At 33.1% G+C, this 21,513-nt stretch overlaps 2 protein-coding genes across 9 annotated transcripts; one reads left to right on the forward strand and one right to left on the reverse strand.

Annotated features, from left to right (window-relative positions):
- The first annotated feature begins 2,842 nt into the window (after window positions 1-2,842).
- On the forward strand, window positions 2,843-5,926 carry LOC130967518 (choline monooxygenase, chloroplastic). 2 transcript variants are annotated; one of them, XR_009081366.1, is made up of 10 exons: window positions 2,843-3,144; window positions 3,332-3,377; window positions 3,599-3,734; window positions 3,980-4,054; window positions 4,145-4,357; window positions 4,441-4,536; window positions 4,753-4,874; window positions 5,042-5,135; window positions 5,420-5,525; window positions 5,621-5,926. XR_009081366.1 is itself a non-coding variant. In XM_057892413.1 (10 exons), exons 1-10 carry the CDS (start codon window positions 2,859-2,861, stop codon window positions 5,756-5,758), a joined length of 1,257 nt encoding a protein of 418 aa, XP_057748396.1. In that variant the 5' UTR covers window positions 2,843-2,858; the 3' UTR covers window positions 5,759-5,926. The 2 variants fall into 2 exon arrangements, 1 of the variants encoding a protein (XP_057748396.1); XM_057892413.1 differs by having other exon boundaries at window positions 5,475-5,525.
- Window positions 5,927-6,050: 124 nt separating this feature from the next.
- On the reverse strand, window positions 6,051-19,611 carry LOC130967482 (calcium-transporting ATPase 10, plasma membrane-type-like). 7 transcript variants are annotated; one of them, XM_057892394.1, is made up of 35 exons: window positions 19,555-19,611; window positions 17,548-17,644; window positions 17,232-17,377; window positions 15,495-15,611; window positions 15,369-15,411; window positions 14,934-15,049; window positions 14,709-14,840; window positions 14,538-14,627; window positions 14,094-14,163; window positions 13,814-13,884; window positions 13,613-13,696; window positions 13,438-13,515; window positions 13,280-13,351; window positions 12,864-12,947; window positions 12,707-12,789; window positions 12,150-12,258; window positions 11,955-12,010; window positions 11,734-11,776; window positions 11,567-11,650; window positions 11,092-11,229; window positions 10,927-10,992; window positions 10,742-10,840; window positions 10,530-10,640; window positions 10,096-10,263; window positions 9,683-9,742; window positions 9,261-9,428; window positions 9,055-9,171; window positions 8,597-8,695; window positions 8,301-8,438; window positions 8,112-8,212; window positions 7,439-7,484; window positions 7,108-7,242; window positions 6,746-6,853; window positions 6,552-6,643; window positions 6,051-6,430 (listed from the first exon to the last, which is right to left on the reverse strand). In XM_057892394.1, exons 3-35 carry the CDS (start codon window positions 17,361-17,363, stop codon window positions 6,313-6,315), a joined length of 3,228 nt encoding a protein of 1,075 aa, XP_057748377.1. In that variant the 5' UTR covers window positions 17,364-17,377; window positions 17,548-17,644; window positions 19,555-19,611; the 3' UTR covers window positions 6,051-6,312. The 7 variants fall into 7 exon arrangements, with proteins under 7 accessions (XP_057748377.1, XP_057748370.1, XP_057748362.1 ...); XM_057892387.1 differs by lacking the exon at window positions 19,555-19,611 and adding an exon at window positions 19,000-19,092; XM_057892379.1 differs by lacking the exon at window positions 19,555-19,611 and adding an exon at window positions 17,729-18,088.
- Between the last annotated feature and the right edge of the window lie 1,902 nt (window positions 19,612-21,513).

The following is a 21,513-nucleotide window of genomic DNA, read 5'->3' on the forward strand; positions in this document are numbered from 1 at the left end:
TCTGCTTTACTTGGACAGCAGGAGTGTGAATGATCCAGCACAACCTTTGAAATGATCCAAGCACCAACCTCCTTCAATGAGTGTATATAAATTCTTGCAGGACAGTTTAAACTGGCTGTCGGATTCATCTTCTAGGTCAAAGATATTTTAGATTTCCATTTTTCCACTCTGCTACATGTAATCAATTGATTCTTAATCTCGTTTTCCTTCCTATTTGTGCTACGAACTCTTGTAGAAAACCCTGCAGCCTGGCGTAGTTCCTGTAAAATTTTCCAGCATCTTCAAGGGTGGTAAAGGTCATTCCAACCTTGGGAACAAACTGGTCATCAACAATAGAGAGAGGCTGCAGAATACACCATGTCAGAAACAAAAAATACACCCAATCATGGCTGATCTAATACACCCGAACGACAACAACTCAACTAAAATAGGAAGAAACTGGTCATCAAGAACAGAGAGAGGCTGCAGAATACACCAAGTCAAAAACAAAAAATACACCCAATCATGTCTGATATAAGACACTCGAACGACAACAACTCAACTAAAATAACAAAAAAAAGCCATAAATTGTAAATACACCCACACTTCTCCCAAAAATACACCCAAAAAATTCTGATCTACACCCGAGCGTCTGCTATAAATTGCAGATAATTAATCAAAACTAATACATTACATTCAATCCACATATTTATGTTCACGCATTAGTTTCACAGTCAATGTTCACAAATTATTCAGCTACATAATGCTATACAAATAACTGCAACAAAAATTCAGAGTAATCGTATGTAAATCAAACCTCAGGAACTTCGTTAGATTCAAATTCATAATCCACTTCGTTCTGATTCAGCTGACAATCTGAGGTTGAATCATCCATTATCTTCAAAATGAGTTCAAACTTTGATTTTAGAAAACAAAAAATCGAATAGAAAACGAAGCTGGAGTTACAGAGAGAGGAACTAACGTCAATGACGAAGAACAAACCAGTGAAAAAGGATGGGAAAAGAACGATCGAAAAGGCAGGGAAAAACGCGCGAGAAGGATAATGAAGAAATTTGGGAAGAAGGAGAACGAAGAAGGAAACGAAATCTTTTAAAATTGGAAGTTATATATTCGCGCGATCTGTTATATAGCGCGTGAAAGTTACGTAACACTAGGAGCGCGTTTTGGGGTTAGTCGTTAATTGGACTTGTTAGGCTTACAAGCCTTAATCGCTTGTATGCGAAGAATTTCTGATCTTATAAATAAATCAATAGTTGAATAGAATTTGAAGGAATGGAAGGACTGAGGAACATGAGTGAAGTACCAACCCGGCCCCTGTCCATTTTTAAGAATGACAACGCGATCTCTCAAAATAAAATTGATCAATTTCGGTCCCTGTCCTCTGATTCCATCACACAACGCGGTCTCTGTGGGTATTTTTTCATCAACTCTGAACGAAAAATGCTGACGTGTCAGGTTTAGAAATGGATATGGGTCTAATTGTCTCAAAATTTAAATTGGTTAGAGGTTTATTTGTCCTTATATTAATATTCTTTTTCCAATAAATTATTAAATATATGGTATAATAAGTACAAACTAATTAATAAATTATTCAAATTTAAAAATATCATTAATTATGAAACTAAATAAATCATTCTCAAATATAATTTTTAAATACATAAATAATAAACATTAAAATTCAGTTAATACATTAATAATAATAACCCTATGATATACTATTAGTATTATGATCTAGATAATTTTTCACAATAAAGTGAAAACTAATGAACACATTACTTGATATATAATAAAATATTTTTGAGTAATAACAAATTTAATTTTTTATCTCTTTAAACTAAATTAATAATTCTATTTGATATCTTTATACTAAAATACACTATGAGTAAACTACTAATACTAAATGAAATAATTAAAATATAATTAATATATGATGGAGACCATTTATAAACTCAATAAATTTAAAGTATCAATAATATTATTAATCTATTAATAATACATATGATCATAAGGTTATAGATTGATAAAAATTTATCAATATAAGAATAATATAGATTAATTAAAATTTTAAGTATATTAAAATTCAATTAAAGAAATAAAAAATAGAATTATTTCAATTAGTATTTAATTATTTCATTAAAGGTTATATATTTTAACTATTTCATTTAATATTAGTAGCTTGCTTATAGTGTATTTTAGTACAAAGATATTAAATAAAATTATTAATTTAGTTTAAAGAGATAAAAAAATAAAATTTGTTATTACTCAAAAATATTTTACTATATATCAAGTAATGTGTTCATTAGTTTTCACTTTACTGTGAAAAATTATCTAGATCATAATACTAATAGTATATCATAGGGTTATTATTATTAATGTATTAACTGAATTTTAATGTTTATTATTTATGTATTTAAAAATTATATTTGAGAATGATTTATTTAGTTTCATAATTAATGATATTTTTAAATTTGAATAATTTATTAATTAGTTTGTACTTATTATACTATATATTTAATAATTTATTGGAAAAAAATATTAATATAATAAATAAAAAATAATTTAAAAAAATATTGTTTAAAAAATTATAAGGACAAATAAATTCGTAACCAATTTAAATTTAGAGATAATTAGATTCCTATCCATTTTTGAATCTGACACGTCAGTATTTTTCATTTAGAGTTGACGAAAAAATACCTACAAAAATTGCGTGACGGAATCAGAAGACAGGAACCGAAGTGAATCGATTTTATTTTGAGGGATGGACGTTGTCATTCTTAAAAATGGATAGGGACCGGGTTGCTACTTCACTCGAGCAACATCATTCATTGGAAAACACGCCGAACGCTATCTAATTATCTATGCATGTGCAAATGGCGGTGACCATGCAACTCACCCCCTTTATCCCTAAACTCCGACGACAACGAAGTTCTCACAACCTTAATTTTCACAACAAAACAGCTGCAACATCGATCATCGCTTGTTGCTCTGCTCGCAATTCTTCAGAAGCAGAGGTTTTAGTGTCAGAGTTCAATCCTAAGATTCCCATAGAAGAAGCTGTGACACCCCCAACATCATGGTACACTGACATTTCTTTCTTCCAACTTGAGCTCCATCGCATCTTCTACCGAGGCTGGCAAGCTGTCGGTCAGTTTCTGCTTCTCTAAAGTTTCTAACTTTTTGTTAACCATGTGAAAATGAAGAATTTTTCACTCCAATTTATTACCTTTATTTGTATTTGAATATATCATCAAATGTGTACTGGGTTACTGTATCCTAGATTTTCCTATTCGTTCCTAGAATTTCTAAATATTAAATTGGTTTTACTAACCAGGATCAACAGAGCAGATAAAGGATCTCAATAGCTTTTTCACTGGAAGGTTAACTTTTTTTTTTCTTTTTTTGTGATCTAATCTTACTTTTAATTCAGCTGGATTTGTCCTTTAGATATGTTGGTGTAGAAAAGTAGGCTAATTGTTGCTCCATTTGGTTCTTGGAAGGGGGAAAAGGGTGTTTAGAGGTCAATTATTAAGTTGTGCACTCTGCTCACTTTCTTTTCTTCCAAGTTTCTAAGAACCAATTGGAGGATAATTTATTATAGACTAGGAGATGTGGAATTTGTGGTCTGTCGAGATGAGAGTGGGAAGCTTCAAGCCTTTCACAATGTGTGTCGACATCATGCCTCTCTTCTTGCTTCTGGAAGTGGACACAAGTCCTGCTTTGTCTGCCCATACCATGTGAGTTCACTTGTAGAACTCACTATGCATATTTTTTAGTTCAAAAATGATATTTGTACACCAAAATCAGCCACCATGTATTTGTGTATAAATATATGTGATGTTTAACTTATTCACAATGTGTATTTTGTATTCCAGCATGTATTTTATACTTGTGGATGTGGCTGATATTGTTGGCTGATTTTAGTGTACACCTAGCATAATTGTTTTTAATTAGATATGATGAAAGGCAATTATTTCTTCAGGGATGGACGTATGGGTTAAGTGGGGCACTTCTTAAGGCAACTAGGATATCAGGAATGCGGAACTTCAATGTAAAGGTATGAAGTTCTGAGTTCTGAATTATTATTCTAATTTATCTGTTGTTCAATGTGTTTGGGGTGGCTGATTTCTCTAACCTTGAAAGATAGGATTTTGGGCTTATACCAATTAAAGTATCTACCTGGGGACCTTTCATTCTTCTCAATCTCGAAAAAGAGAGTCTTCCTCTGACGGAAATTGATAGTACTTATGTAGCAAAAGAATGGCTTGGTAGCTGTTCAGAAATATTGAGTACCAACGGAATTGATTCTCCGCTAAGTTATGTTTGTAGACGTGAATACACCATTGAGTGCAATTGGAAGGTATGGATCTCTTGGCGTAACTGATCATAATTGGCCCAACTCGAAGGTATGTTTGAAAATTGAAACTTTCTTCTTTTTTACAGGTATTCTGCGATAACTACTTGGATGGTGGCTATCATGTTCCTTATGCACATAAAGGCTTAGCATCCGGTCTTAAGTTTGATTCTTATTCTACCACAGTATGCTTCTTTGCTACCCTTTATCAAAATATCATTTATAATACAATGTACTTTATCATGATATATCTCCCACCCCCCAGAATATCATTTTGTTAGATCTAATTAATGTGCTATATTAAGCAAAAAAAAAAAGATATTATGATACTCCTAGAATTGGATTTCTGGACCTCTGGTTATCACGGATTGCTTACTGAAGGGTTCTTATGAATGAAACAGATATTTGAAAGAGTTAGCATCCAAAGTTGTGAAGGCAGCTCAGGGAAAAGCAAAGACAATTACGACCGACTTGGAAGAAAAGCTATATATGCTTTCATTTACCCAAACTTCATGATTAATAGGTTCCTGCTTTGTTATTTGGGCAATTGGTTGATCTTCTTTTTAGTCCCGATGATATTACTTTTATGGATGATAAAACAATAAACAGCCATCTTCCTTCCTTGTATTCGTTTTGCAAATCAGCATGCTTTCTTTTTATAACAAGTTGTGTTTACTGGTGGCATGACAGGTATGGACCTTGGATGGACACCAATCTTGTACTTCCACTAGGACCCAACAAATGTCAAGTGGTATTTGATTACTATCTTGAACACTCTCTAAAGGTAATTTCAAGTCATGCATCTGCCTGATATTATACCCTTTTTCGGCATTGGTATTCCTCTCTCAATCTGTTATAATAAACCTTGTGTTGATAGTTTCTCACCCTCTGCATATGGTGGGAAGATAATTTGGCACCAAGATAAATAGCATTTGAGCAGGGTTAGTGACTGTAATCATGTTAAGAAATATGAAGTCTGGAACTTTGCTTTTCATACTTTGAATGGTTCCATGGAAATGCAAAAAATAATTATTTTCTTGTTTGGACTTGATCTCATTGTCTCCATAGTTCGTTGAAGGGTCGAAACTTTTCTTCTGTCTAACATTCTTCTTTGGCTGAGTAGCATGACAAGGATTTCATAGAGTTAAGTTTACAAGACAGTGAGAAAGTGCAGGTACAAATGTTAGTTTCCTAGGTTTGATAGAAATTTTCAAAGTGTCATAACATAGTACTGAAGTAGTATATTTGGCTGTTCTTGTTGATGATCAGATAGAAGATATTGTGCTGTGTGAAGGTGTTCAGAAGGGTCTCCAATCCCCGGCATATTATGTGGGTAGGTATGCCCCTAAAGTTGAGCAGGCCATGCACCATTTTCATTGTCTGCTTTATGAAAACCTAAAAAAATAAATTCCATGACTAGGTATGTGTGTGTGAATTTGAATTTGATGCATGCCATGCATGCAATTACTCCATTTGCAATAGTAGTGGTGTTAAATTCTGCATGCAAATTGCTGACACCATTGTTTATTTATTTTATTTTTTTCCTTTGAATGATTCAAGATGCTTTAAGGCGTAGAGAGGCTAGGTTTTTCACATGTGCACCCTAAACTTAATCAGGGTTGAACCCAAATAAGGAGAAATAAGGGCACTGGTGGGTGGTGGCTGGTCTGCAAAACTCATCAAATCTTGGGCAAGCAGCTAAAATTGAAATAATAATCAAATATCTGTAACTTTCCACATATAAGAAATTATGAATTGGTGTTTATCAGGCTCACAAAATACAGTAATAAAAAAAATAGGGAAAAAAAAGAAAAGAAAAAAGACCATATACATGTTAAAACTATTTGTACAACAGTATACCATTTACCATTAAGAATGTAAGCTATCAAGTCAAAATAAAAGAAATTGCACGCACGAGAGAAAACCAGCTAGACACCTATACATGACTCTCTTCAGAAGCTTCACAGTTTTTCTGGTCTACAAAAACACCTTCGAACACGGTTAGTACACTTCCTAAAAGAGTTACTGAGCTGCTTTTCTGGTACTGGTATCAGTTTTCCAACCACAGCAAGAGGCCAGCTGAAAGTGATGGGAAAAGAAATGATATAAACATATATATGTACATGATGAAGCAACTCTTCTCAGTTACCATAAGTGCATTAATCTCTCTCTAGTGTAAACAAACTCGTTGAAAACTGACCTGATAAATCCAATGATGACACAAATGAGCCACTGTTGCCAAGTTAGCTTGACTGTTTTAACGAACTTTTCTAGAAATTCAATGATGATGATCTGAAAACAAATAAAGAAAGAAAGTTTACATTCGTCCTAAAATATAAGAATATTTCATGAATAAAGACCAAATGCTCAGCCAAGAGTTCAAACAAGACCAACCTGAAGTACTACAGTTAATGCCACTATCCCCATAAAGAGGTAGTTTCTTGTGACTCCCTTGAATATATTGAACTCATCCGGCTTGCGGGCATTAAATTCATTAAAAACCTGCAATTTTGGAAGTATGTTTTCTTTCTCATCATTTAAATGAGAATTCGAAGATGAAATATATGGCCGTGCTACAATAGCTTAACAACAAAACCTTTTGACAAGGATGATTTACAATGTATTAGAACATTTATAACCCAAGTGATACTTATAGAGTTCAATCCTTATTTTCTCAATCTTCTAAAGAAAGAGAGTAAATTTTAGCACCAGATTAAGTTAGGCCTCAGAATTAGTTCAATACGGTAAGTACTTACTTGACAGAGAACAAAGGCATTGAATATCAAAGTGTCCTTCACTTTGAGTGCGTGGTCACTGGACTTGTGTGCCAAATTCAGTATGGAAATGCCTCGGAAATTGAGTATAAGTAGGACAGACACTTGGTAAATTGCCTGAAAGGTTCCAACCATTACACGGATATATGTAGACAATAGAAATAAAATGACATCCACTGAAGCAATGGTGAAGCAATGCATTATAGTTTTACTTTAACACTCATTAGTTGGTTGTTTGTAGCTTAGCGAACTTAAAAAAAATCCCCTGTATTTAAAATGAGAGGGGCGCTACTAGTTGTGAAAGAGCATTCACCTGTATCAGCAGATTCCTCCACATAATATTTGATATAAGAGGTTCTCTGAAAAGCAAAAAAGATATTATCAACTTCTGTAGATGGAATCTACCCCAGCACATAGCACAGCATCAGATGTTATGATAATGGAGCTGCCTACTAAGTATAGGTCGATTCTCCGAAATATATTTGAAAATACAGGCAAGAACACAAAAACTTGGTGCTCACAAGTATCTCCATGGCTTCTTGCTACTGGTTATTTTCAGAGGGAATCACATAGTATTATTAAATTGATATGTTATGTTCATGTACCCTGATATTATTGTATTTTGCCTATATATATATATATATATATATATATATATCAGTTTTTATGTTGTACAATATACTTCTCTCTTTAAAGTTCTTTCTTATAAAGATCTTGATTTAAATCTTGCTGATGGTCCTTAGTAAGTCATTTGAGAGTACTAGTAAGCTCTTTCTAAGGCTCGTGACAGCTCCAACCTTGGAGTATGGTAACCTCCCTTCCCTTAAAAGCTCATTACAAAAGAAAGAGTAATCAGAAAAAGGATTGGCTTTCCGAATTGTCTACAGTTCTTTAAATATTCAAGTACCATGCAACACTAAAATATCATATCGAACAAAAAGTCATGATTCAAGGCACCAAGTTCTTTATAAAGGGGCATTTTAGACCTTCGACCCATTGGATCACGATCCATTAGATGATCAGTTGGTGGTTCAGTTGCCAAGGCTAGAGCTCCAAGTGTATCCATGATAAGATTTACCCACAGAAGCTGTTGAGGAAAGCATACATATAACTTGTAAGGATGGCCTCTTGAATAGTGAACACAAAATCGATGACAGACTAATAGACAGTAATACCTGTACTGTATTTAGTGGTACGTCACCGGAAGAAAATGCAGCAATAACATTTATAACAAGAGCTGCTATATTCACTGTAAGCTGAAACTGGATAAATTTCTGAATATTTGCATACACAGACCTCCCCCACCTGACAACCTGCATTGTTGGAGAAAATTGAAAGCAACAAAAGTTATGCTTCAGGTATCAATTTATTATTATCATCTTATGTTAAACAATGTCAAGATTGCATATCAATTCTATGCAAAACCTATAATTTGGCAACAGTTTACACGCTGAATAAATAGTGGACTAACCTTTACAACTGAAGCAAAATTGTCATCCAATATAATGATATCAGAGCTCTCTTTCGCAACTTCTGTACCTTGAATCCCCATTGCAAGACCTATATCAGCCTGAATACCAAAAAGTAAAGAATCGCAATCACAACCAAAGTAATCAAAAGTAGTTTGTATAATTTCAACATAAAAACAAGCCTTAGATCCAAACTTAGAAACTAGGAAACGGAATCATGTCATATATGAGGACTTGTCATATGATTCCATAATATGGATCCAATAGAATCTTTTTTATTTATTTTTTTTGGGTCTTCGACTGTTATTCAGACTCTATTGCCAAGAATCCAAACAGAATATGAAATAGACGTAGGAAAAACAATCTTGGCAACTGTCAGTTATTGTCATCTTCATAGAGAGTACTTATCACTAAATGAACAAGGCCCCAAAAAGTGGGAAAAGAAAAATGATGCACAAACCTCATGTAAGGCAGGAGCATCATTAGTTCCGTCTCCAGTTACAGCAACAACATGCTCCTTCCTCCTCAGTGCTTGCACGAGCAAAAGCTTGTCATTTGGAGACGATCGTCCCATAACCTATTACACAGCATTGGCAATCAATTTGTTGAGAAGCTACATCACTATATGAGCACAAGCAAAAAGCTATTGTAGTAGTTGAGTAATACTGATATCTTTTCAACAATTTCTAATCTCTCTGCATCTTGCATCGCACGGAAGTCTTTTCCTTCAATGATGACATATGGCTCTGTAGCTTCGGAATATGAATTAAGTATTCCACATTCCACGGCAATTGCTGTTGCAGTTTTGACATTGTCACCGGTGACCATTTTTACCTAGGATTAGAAACCAAACCAAATAAATCAACAACGTTTTACATAGAAAACTATATATGCAAAGCACATTCCAATTTTTAGGCAAAATAATTTCAGTCACCAGAACATTGAAGATCTAAAGTGGCTAATAATAGATAAATTGATCTTTGCAAACTAACTTAAAGTCATCAGAAGCAATTCCTTAGTTATTTCTAATAATTCATGTGGCAAAATCCTCCATTTTTTTCAACATCAAAGGCATGTATTAATAATACCTTAACTCCAGCTTTCTGGCAAAGTTTCACCGCATCTTTCACACCAGGTCGACAAGGATCCTGCATTTCAAAGGAATATTTGATATAAGAAACAACAAGAACAAACTGAAATGATAGAAATCAACAAGTAAAGATACTCAACCTCCTAGCACAATATAGGTAGAAGATTTTGAATGTGAACAAAAATGTACGAGTTAAAACACAATATTAAAAATAATCTGCTGGGAGAAATTCAACAAAGTTGAGTCCATGATGAAAGGGAAAATATGAACAATGTGCTAACGAGGTTCTACTTCAGAAGAGGAAAATCATGATCATACAGCATACCAAAAGAGCACAGTCAGGACAGTATTTTATGATACTGATAATATAACAGATGAAGAGGGAAGTACTATTTTAGAGGAAAGAAATACCTTCAGACCAACAATAGCCAATAAGATGAGATTATCCTCAGGTAATGACCAGTGAGCAAGGTCTTCACTGGTTGGAACTTTCTCCATTTCATATAATCTATACGCAATGGCAACACACCGTAGACTACGAGAAGCCATATCTTCAATAGCTCTTCTAAAATAGTTCATCTGCAAACCAGAAAAACTTTCCTCAGAAGAACTTTACCAAAACAGGACAAGACATTTTACTGTTAAATGTCGTCCAAATATATCATACAGTACTATTATTTGCACTTTTAAGTACACAATAAAATGAAAAAAAGATGAGGCAAATTGCGAATACCAAATTAGTGAAAGTTATATAAAGACAAATGATAGAGAGAAAAAGAGGATGCAAAACGGGAAAAGCAAATTAATTAGTTATTGATATCAATATGTAAACTATTTTGTCATACCTTTCCTTCATCCATCTCTATTAAGTGATCATTTACATCCATATACTGTGTACAGCAGCCTAGGACTATCTCAGCAGCCCCTTTCCAATGTATATGGATTTCAGATTCAGTCTGCAAAGAAGTGTAAAATTCTTAGTAATAGTGAATTGGATGACAAACAAGATATTGAAAAGTATTGACATTTTATAGTAAAAATTTCATTAAGATGGTACCGTCTGTACTGCAACCCCGCCTCGTTTTTTATCTGAATTGAATGGGAAGACATGAATAATTGATGATTCTGCTCTAGCGGCTTTAAAATTCATCCCAAGCTGATAGGTCATATAACAGTCATAACCAGTTGTTAATACCCAAAAATCCTAGAAAAAGAGAGAAATGAAGAAGTTTCAAAACATACCTGAACAGCCCAATGTAAAATTGCCTTCTCCGTTGGTGATCCAGAAACCTCAACATTGTTACTACCCTGTGAAAAACAGAATCACGCAGAATGTAGTTGAACCACTCAAGTAGGCCATTATTGTAGGAATGGAAAAAAAAAAGATAAAAAAGAATTCTAGCATACCTCAGGTACAAAAACACTGCCATTGGTGTTCTGTGCAACTCCTTCAACCAGCAACGAGCAGAGTACAGGTTTGAGCTTTGACTTCTCGTGAGGAGGATCAATGTTCTCCCCACCAATGATAGCCTCAACCACAGTCATCTGTCTCAAAATTTAGGTGAAATGAAACTCAGCTAGACACACAATTATCTCCAACAATGCCAACAGAAATGAACTTCTTCCTCAAAATATTCAACCAAAGTAAGCTGTTAGTGGTCAACACACAGAAAACATTCTGCTCCCTATTTAAGTTGGTATAAGATATCATAGCGATCGGCTAGTTTAAGTGTTGAACTCCAAATATTAAATGCTAAAGGACTTCCTTCTTGTCATAAGCTATGAAGCAAACATGCCAGAGCAAAATGGCAATATTTGCAACTTTCTTTTATGTAACATACCATAAATCTAAATCAGGTTTATATACTGCATCCCAACTAACCTGATTCATAGTCAATGTTCCAGTCTTATCACTGCAAATAGTTGTGGCTGAGCCCATAGTCTCACAGGCAGAAAGCCTACGTACCTGCAATTCATTGAACTTATATAAAATAGTCCGTCTGAAATAGTTATGTCAAAATCCAATAGCACAAACAAAATTCAGCATACCAAAGCTTTATCTGCCATCATTTTTCTCATAGAGTAGGCAAGTCTGTAAGACAGTTGATGGACAAAGTTTTAATAGAGAGAAATGACATTCTAAAAGAATGACAAAGAGAATAACTGTAACATACTATAGTATGTCGAAAGATTTGCCAAGACAAACACAAGTGAAAACTAGAAGAGTGAGGGGGGAGGCTAGAAATTCAGTTAAAAAATTAGGAACTTACGTTAAGGTAACTGCTAAAGGGAGTCCTTCAGGTACTGCAACCACTACAATAGTGACCTATATATTCAATGTGTTACAGATTTAGAATCACCTCAAATGTATTAATTTCAAAGCCAATAACAGTTTATGAATATGAACACAAGTGGCTAACAGATCATGCATGTTTCGGTAGTCCAGTACTTATCAGTGCACATACCGCAACAGTGACTATCTTTATTGCTCCATCAATTGCAGTACTGAGTTTAGTCTTGCCAGCTGTAAATTGAACACTTCCATCTGGGTTTCTAGAATGCCCAGAGAAATACCTGTGCTTATGAACTGCCATTTCAGAGACATGCATGACCAAATCTTCACTAAATTGAAAAATTGCAACTTAAAATAGAGTTTTTGGCAGATGGAAAAGGATCCTCTAAAGTGACGAGATTGGTAAAGTGAAAAAATGAGAAGTTAATCACTATTGAATTACCTTAATTCAAGAGTGATTAGATCTTCATTTTCTCACTTTACCAACCACCTCACTTTGGAAGAGTTTGATCATTGGCAGATAGTCCTGTCATTTCACTTTTGAGACAGTAATCCACTCAAGTCTCAATACGAGAAAGTATTCTTGTGGTCTGTAGAGTCCCATTTTGGCAACCAACTAGACTAACATTTAGCAAATGATAACTTAATAAATGATTTTAAAATTTGCCAAACACCAATGCAGTATTTGTAAAAGGTTAAACTTGAATATACAAAGAAACAGATAGCAACCTGGCCAGTAGCACAACCAGAACGATGACAGCCACAGAGAGCCCAATTATACCAATGAAGGTGGCAAGACCATTCAAGCGTACCTATATTGAGAACTTATATAGGTGAACAGCCAAAAGGTGCAGGAACTCAAAGAAAGCACAAGTAGAAAGCGTACCTGCAAAGGTGTTTCTTCACCATTGTCTTCTGAAATGTTAGCCATTAGAAGCCCCCATTCGGTATTAATACCAACAGCCGTTACCTTAATAAAGGAATTAACCAAAAATGAAAAATCAGCAAAAAGGGCTGTATAATCAATAAAACATAGGAACTAAATCCAAGGAAAAATATGGTCAATTTTAATATATTGAATTATTGATGGTTCATTTTATCTAACATTTTTATCCCTCCAAATTTTTGGACTCAGTTGTTTCAAGAATCAAAATGTGAATGAAATCCCATCATCAATACAATATGTGCATGCATTTTGATGCCCTAAGAATAATTGCACCTCTCTCTCTCTCTCTCTCTATATATATATATATATATATATATATATAGACACACACATGGCAAAAGAAAGTAAAACATTACGAGCATAAGACCATTGCCATCTGCAACTTTACAACCAGATATCAGAATAGGGTTCTTAGAATTCTTTTCAACCTGCAAAAAGGAAAATGATTATCAAGCTTAAGAAATGAGACAAGTAATTTTTCTTATTCAGCACATAATGGAAAAAAAACACTTACAATATTGCTCTCCCCAGTCATACTAGATTCATCAACTGCAAGAGAGTGACCGACGATCAAAATTCCATCAGCAGGGACCTAGAAAAATCAGGTATAAACTAAATAACAAGAAGGATAAGCATTAAGTAACCATCAGGCACGATGTGCAAAAATCACAGAAGATGAACTCATGTACCTGGTCACCAATGTTAAGGGGTATGACATCACCAACAACAATATCATAGATTGAGATCTCAACTCTTCTACCTCCTCTAATTACCTTCTCATGCAGAGAGAAAATTTAAGGGTTGAAAAAAAATATATATAAATATGATAAGGAGGATGCTATGATAATAATAGTAATAATAAAGAAGTACAGAGAAGCAAAAAATCAAACCTCCAAACGAATGTTTCTCTTCTCCTCATTTAGGTCCCGAAACTGAAGAGACTGCTTATAATCACTTATAGCTACAAAAGGAAGCGGAGAAAGAAAGAGAGTGATGCGCACTTCAAACTTCAAACGATAATATTACTACAGATGTAACTATTGTGATAAGTGATAACCTCCATAATATATAACAAAGTTATATAAAAAAATCAAGTTGAGAAACAGAACCATAGAACATGTTTGAATGATTTATTAGAAATTTTACAAAGACAAAATATTGGCATAGTACCTGTAACAACAATAACAAGAATAACTGCAAAAGCAATGCTTCCACCATCATACCATCCTTCCTTAATACCCTGAAATATAAAATTAATTCTTCTATGGATGAAAACCTATTTCTCAACATTTAAAAACATATTCATGAGATGGTATAGGTACAAAATGAAAGTACAGCTACAAAGTATAAGGGATGACGAAAGACAATAATAAAAACAATGCAAATTTTAGTTAGACTGCAATGATCAGGTCTTGACACTGCCAATAGATTGCAATTTACCTTAACATTATTTGAACCAATGTATGCTAAAGAACCATAAGTTTGTTTGTCAATACGGAATATGGATGAGACAAGTCCAGTCTCCATTAAATGGATTGGTTCAAAGATGAATACCTAATAGGATACATTGTTTCTGCTATAAAGGAACAATATAACTCTGCCACGTTTTCTCACCTCAGATTTTATCCCCAGTACTAATGAAGCTGCAGCAGCTACCATTAAAATAATCAAGGTCAGATCCTTGCAAGCATCCCAAACAAACATCTGTTATAGACAACATAAACAAAGACATCAGCCCAATAACCATAAGCGGACCATCCAATATCAGAGTGCACCAGACTTTACCAAGAAACTTCTTCCTTTCTTTCGAGGATAGTTGTTCGAGCCAAAAGCCTTTGTCCGTCTTGACAAGTCAGTGTCATCACCTTGAATCCCCTTTTCTAAATTGGTCTCCAACAAACTTGCTATCCCTTCAACCTTAAAATGTGATTCAGAAGCATTGCATGAATATTTATAACGCTAATAAATTGGATTACCAATTTAAGAAAGAACTATTATTGGCACACTTACCCCTCCTTTTTCTTGCAGGGTAGCAGTATTATGATCCCTTGCAATTGAAGAAAGTAACTCTAGCCCAATTTGAAATTCTCCAGTGGTGCTTGTAGGATGTGGGGCGATTCCTAATTCTAAAAGACATTATCATCAATAGTGGGAGAAAAAAGAAGACCCATGAATAGGCTCTACACTTATATTAGATCAAGCCATTGTAGGACACATAATTGTAATAAAGGTCGAACAAGATCATCACTGATAATTGGTTATACTGATATCCTAGCAACAACTTAAGAATAAGATAATACTTAAGATACCATTTATTATGTATCACCGTAATAAAGACACTTCTTACAAATCATGACGCAGCCATAAACCACAAAAAATGACAACCATATCAGCTACTAGTATACTGCAATTTATACACAAATAATCACGAGAAGATTGACTCACCACTATTCAATTTTTTTGCAGACTCCTTGAAAAGATACGCTGCCTAATAGGAAGAATAATTAATTAAAATCCATTTAATGTCTGATAGATGAGCAATTATAAAGAGAACCAGCCAAGGAACCAAACTCTGATGACTTGAACATGCCCTCTAATCTTTCTCAGCACTTGCTCCTTTTCTTCTTCTTTCTTCAGGTCCAAGGTGTAGCGAAATCGGCGAGAAGCGTTAAGCACAAGCGCTGCTTGCTAAAAAAAGAAGAGAATTTTTGTCTAGCCATTAGAAAAGCACTAACTTCCAGAAAACGAAAACTAATACATAGCCTAAAAGCAGCAAAAAACAGAATAATCAAATAGAACTAGCCATTGATAAAACAGGCTAATATAATCATAACAAGAAACACTGATGTTGCTAAATAATAAGTTCATGGCAACTTAAAGTCCAATGAAGGATCTGCTAGTTTTGCAAAGTGAAGTTTATATTTGTTCTGGTGACTTCCAACTACTTTTCGGAAGGGCATATTTGCAACTTCAAAAGAAGTAATATCTGCAAACGTTTTTTTTTTTTTTCCTTTTCTTTTGTCCACTGCTAGTTTTCACATTGCTGTTCATGTTTATATCCTAGTCTCAACTACAGTTTGCCTCTCTTAGTGTTATGGTGTTATAACTTATAACCGTTAATGGTTGAATAATCCTCCTGGTTTTTTCCATTAGAAATTAGCATTATCCATCTTCTTCTCTCTTTTTTTTTTTATTTATTTTTATCAATAACATATATCAGACCTGGAAATCCGTCCATCTTATAGAATTCAAATCCACCAGTCATAATTGAATCCCATATCTGGAAACTTAAATCATCCCTTATCCCACAGGGTCCAGTGAAGTAATTTTCTTAGTTATGGAAAAGAATGTAATTTTCTAAAGACATGAACTGCTCTTCAGATCAAAAGTAGATAAAACAAAAATTTATGAAAAACTGGACCTATCTTGCTCCCACTTTATATAGATGAATCTAAGAAGACAAGCACATTATCTTGTATGCACTGTGCAATAAACATACGGTTTGATCTCACTGGAGCTTCCCAATTTGATTGAACAATGGTTGCTGCGTCCAATTCATCTTTAACTACAACTCAGTTGACATGTTCTATGTGGTGCAACATGGATTGAATGCAACAAAATTCTTAACTTGAGATGTTCTGCCGGTTCTGTTTGTACAGAAAGAATCCTGGAGTGCTGTTGTTATTCTTGACAGAACAACATGTTTGTTCCTTGTAAATATAGAAAAGTATTCCATGTAACACTTCCTACGATGCTGATCCAATTTTGATAAAGCAAAGGCACCAGAGCAAAGTTAGCCCCCAAGAATTTCACCTGTTCCTATTCTCTGGTGTACAATGTTTTGGAAGAGATTCACAAATCGCAAGCTGATATTAATAGAACCAGAGATCCCAAATATTGTGCTAAGTGGAGCTTATATCATGTAATTACTTCACTTTTTTCAATGCCTCAAAGTTCAAAATAGTCAAATGCTTCTCTCATTTTGTCAAATTTTATAGTAAGAAAAAGGGGGGAAAAAGTTAAAGAAGATAAATGAAAGAACCTAGTTTAATCTCATATCTTAAAAACTACAACTGTGGACCTCAGAATCAATGGCAAATTTATGAGAGAGGGGTTTCTATAAACTTGCTCTGCAAATCCCAGAACACTAAGGATTAAATAATCCTAAAATATTTCAGCTTCTTGTTTTTTAACTGGTACCTCTATTTTCAAATGAATATAATATATCAAACACTGAATTTTAAAAAGACAAAAGAAAATGAATGAATATAAAAATTATTAAGAGGAGAAAGGGATATAGAGATATACCCTCCAACGCTTGAGTCGTTGAACGGAAGCATCTTTTGTTCTGGCAATATCAAAGGGACTGGAGGAGGAGCCTCCGTCGTCGATGTCACCGGAGCTCCGAGGAGCTTCTATGTCGTCCTTTCCATAACTCATGCTTCTTCCAATAACTGTCGCAGGAGAGATCACACTGTATGTTACTCTATCGTATTCGTTCATAGTGGCATTATCATTATTCTCCATCAACCATCATTTCAATTGCAATTAGCAAATTAAATCAATTTAACGGTGAGTAATAGTGAGCATTGACAATTAAATTAAATAGTCTTTGTTGACTTACCAGTAAAATTAGAGAAGAGTAGATTTTAACAGTGACAGTGATAGCAGCGTTGTCTTAATCTGTGGTACGATCTTCTTCCTTATCTTCGTCGATTGCTCTTCAACCATTCATACAAACAAGAAACGACGAGATTAATTAACAAAGCGTTTAAATTTGGCATTTAATTTTAAAAGAGAGATACTTTTCTAATGTTATTGGTTTTCTCAGGAATCACGGGTGGAAGTTGTAGATTCAAGGGAAGTATCCACCACGCTAAGAATATATTCCACTCTTTCTTTATTATTGTTAGCTTATTTCTAACGACTTGTTCAAATTCTGAGAAGATCGGAACCTGTGACACCATTTTTTCTATGCACTCCTCTAAAGTCTAAAGTCTAGAGTCTCATGCTTCAAGTCATTCCATTTTCCACTATTCTCACCACTGCTCTATGACATGATATGAGTTTCAGAACCATAGGGATATTGTAGTCATTTTACCTCTTTAACTAATTAATCGCTAGCAAACTATGTGGCGAATTCTTTGATGCCTGTAATTTAGTGTCGAAATTGCCGAAACTTGTTTTTTATTATAATTTTTAAATATTTAAAAATTATTTATTTTTATATTTTTAAATTAAATATTAACTTTTATTTTTTTAATAAATTAGATAAATATATATAGAGCATTAGCATGCACCTTATGTTATACATGATTGTTCATTTGAAGTTATCTTTATAACTATATAACTATTCTTGAAGAAATTTTGTTGAATAAGTAATTTTTAGTTTTATAAGTAAATGTGAAGAGGGTTATAAATTAGTCACATATTGAAAAAAATAAAAAAAAATTATAAAATAAAAAATCTATTAACTTAACATCTTAAAATTTTAAATTAGCTAAATATATTATTTTCTAATTTTATGTTATTTTTTTATTTGATTTCTTTTTAGTAAAACTCTTACTTTATAAATATGTAGTGGATACTTTACGGAAGTAATCACTCTTTTATATATTTAAAGAAAAAGTTTACTGGCCAATAATTGTTGTATTTTGTGACCAGCACTTAACCATCAAGAAAAAAGTGAGTGATCTCACCCTATTAAAAATATTATTGATGGTCAATTGATGATTACAAAACACAAAAATTGCTTACCCCTAGCACTCCTCATATTAATATAAGTCGATGAATATTTTTAATTTAATATATAAAGAGAAGATCGTATCAGTGAACATGAAATAGAAAATTATTTTGATGTTTAATAATATGTCATGAAGGGTAACATCAAAGCTGAGGATAAGTGAGACAAGCCATTTCGTAACTAATGGCCGTAGGAGTAGGACACGACATATTCCATTAATGTTGATGGAAATTTGGAAAAAGAAGTCAAGGTTCACATGATGGAGCTAAAATAAATAAACTCAAAAGTTGAAATTATGGACATTTTTTTTTCAAACAACTAAAAAATAATTACCTGTATAGAATAACGAACGGTGTGGTGGTTAGAATCACACAATCAAGATACGAAGAAAATGTAATAGATGATGCATGTGTGTCACAGATTACATATATATAGATAGAACTTACGCACATATATGTATATATAGCATGTGTTATTCGTGCATGACCCCAGCCAAAGTGCTGAATGCAGATTCAGTCGGCAGAAAAATTTAACAAATTTTTATAGTATTCGTTATTAGTTGTAATAATATTATATATACTTGTCTCTTTCATTTTAGAAAAAGCAATTTGGTATAAATTAAATAATTCTCTTGGTTATGAACATAGTATTATATATATGGTACATAACATCTCATCACATATGTGAAGAGACAATAACGAACATACAAAAATAATGTATATTTTGTAGCCAATTAAGAAGTATGAAGAATAAGAAGAATCACCTTAATTAACATGCCATCATGACCAAAAACTCAAGAGACAAATATTATATAAATGCATCATAATCTTGATCACATTCAACATGAGTAAGAAATATAGAATTAAGAAAAGGTATAGCTAGTTATACCTTAAGATATGCAGCTAGATGCTTAAGGAAAAAATAACTGATGAGAATTTATATATACCAATGAAATTAATGTGAATATGGATCAGCAACTAATTAATATATAGTCGAAAAGCAAGCATCCAAAGTTGTATTATGTGTGTCAAAATACTGATTTGTCAATTTAATTTGTTTGTCAAAAGATAAGTTTGAACAAGAAGAAAAAGGTTATGCTTAATGTAGCTGCTTTAGCTGAAAAAAATAACAGTATGTTATGTTTTCAATAATGTTATTTATTTTTATATAATAAGTCTTAATTAACAGTTTAGAGAATGACAAGGGAAATTTAAAAAGAGCAAAATTGTATATCTTTACCTTATAGTATGAAGGGTAGGAGCAAAAATGCATGAAAGAGCAAACTAATTGGATAACCACTTTTAATTGCATAGACTCTCTCTATTTAATTATTCTTGCATATGAAGCCTTTTTTTTTCCTTGAACCTTCCTTTGTTTTTATCAGGTGGGACATAGAACTAATATAATTAAGGCAAGGTATATTTGTTTTGGTGACTCAGTAAGGCAAGGTATATGTTTATGTTAATTAATAAGTAGCAAATGTTTAATTTAATTAAAATTATTGTTTAAATTATAAATTTTCATTTTTCTTTAATTTCCACTGCACACTACTCTGAGAATTCAGAAAGTAACAGAATGCTCTTTGCTCTGTGTACAAGCAAGCAAGTTCTGATCTCTTTGGTGTGTGATAATCAACAAGACACACGGTTTGATCGGTTTCTAACATACATATATATAGTTCCCTTGTGGGATCAGGTGTTGTTTTTGGGGGGTTTATTGTTGATGTGGGATGATATGATGTTTAAGTTGAGTAATTGTTATAAAGGAAATAATGGTTGTGCATGGAAAGGGTGTTAACGAATAATAGGTTTAATTGTGCGCTTTGCTTAGTGTGTAGTGTGCATACTAGAGAGGACAAACTGACTGTGGGGAAAGAGTTGAGTTTTATTTTAAATTATTATGTCAAGTTTCAATTTGTTATATGGGTGACTTTAATGAGATTGTGACCGTGGATGAGAGAAAAGGAGCCAGTATATTAACAGCAGCAGTGAAAGATTTTAGAAGTTAGATATAGGATATGGAGTTGGTGGATTTAGAGTTGAATGACCGTAAGTTTTCTTAGTTCAGGGGCCAATCTTGCAGTCGGGTGTTGGTAGCGTGAAATGAATTGAAAAGTTTTCTGAGATGCGACTTAAAGGTGGACAGATAGGTATTTTTAATGGTGTAAGATTTCAACTAAAAGTGTGGAATTACTTTTTTTTACTGGTTAAGTACTGGCCAAATTTTAATAAAAGTGATGACTCCCTAGACTTTCTCACTTAGTTATTATAGAGTCTATTAACATGATTAGGTTAGAGATAATTTATTTCACGATTCTGTTAGGAACTAACTAAGAGTGTAGTCAACTCGAGCCAACTAGTTAAAAAACAGGTCCATTACAAAAAAAAAAAACACAACTCTTCACTATCTTAATTTTTTGAATTTTAAAATTAAAAATAAAAAAGAAGAGTTGACTTATACTGTAATTTCCTCTAAATTCTTTCTTTATTTTATAAAAATAAAGTAAAAAAAAGAAGCTAATACTACCATATATTCTAATTCATCTACTTAGTGTAATGTGACATACATTCAGTTTCTATCACAATAATAATAGAATTTTTACTATAATAATTTCAAAAAAATTACATTCATTAATTTTTTAAGATTCTTTTTAATTCTATCAAAAAACGTACAAATTTTTAACTAAGCTTACAACCATTAAACTAACTTAGTTTAAATTTTTTATAATAAGTATTTTTCTAATTTAGCAAGAAGAACCTTTAAAATTCATGATACAAAATAAAAAATATATAAAAAAAATTTAACATAATCTATGACTTCTTTCTTCAAGTACACGTCGCATAAATG

This window comes from Arachis stenosperma, chromosome 1, assembly GCF_014773155.1.
Source record: "Arachis stenosperma cultivar V10309 chromosome 1, arast.V10309.gnm1.PFL2, whole genome shotgun sequence".
NCBI lineage: Eukaryota > Viridiplantae > Streptophyta > Magnoliopsida > Fabales > Fabaceae > Arachis > Arachis stenosperma.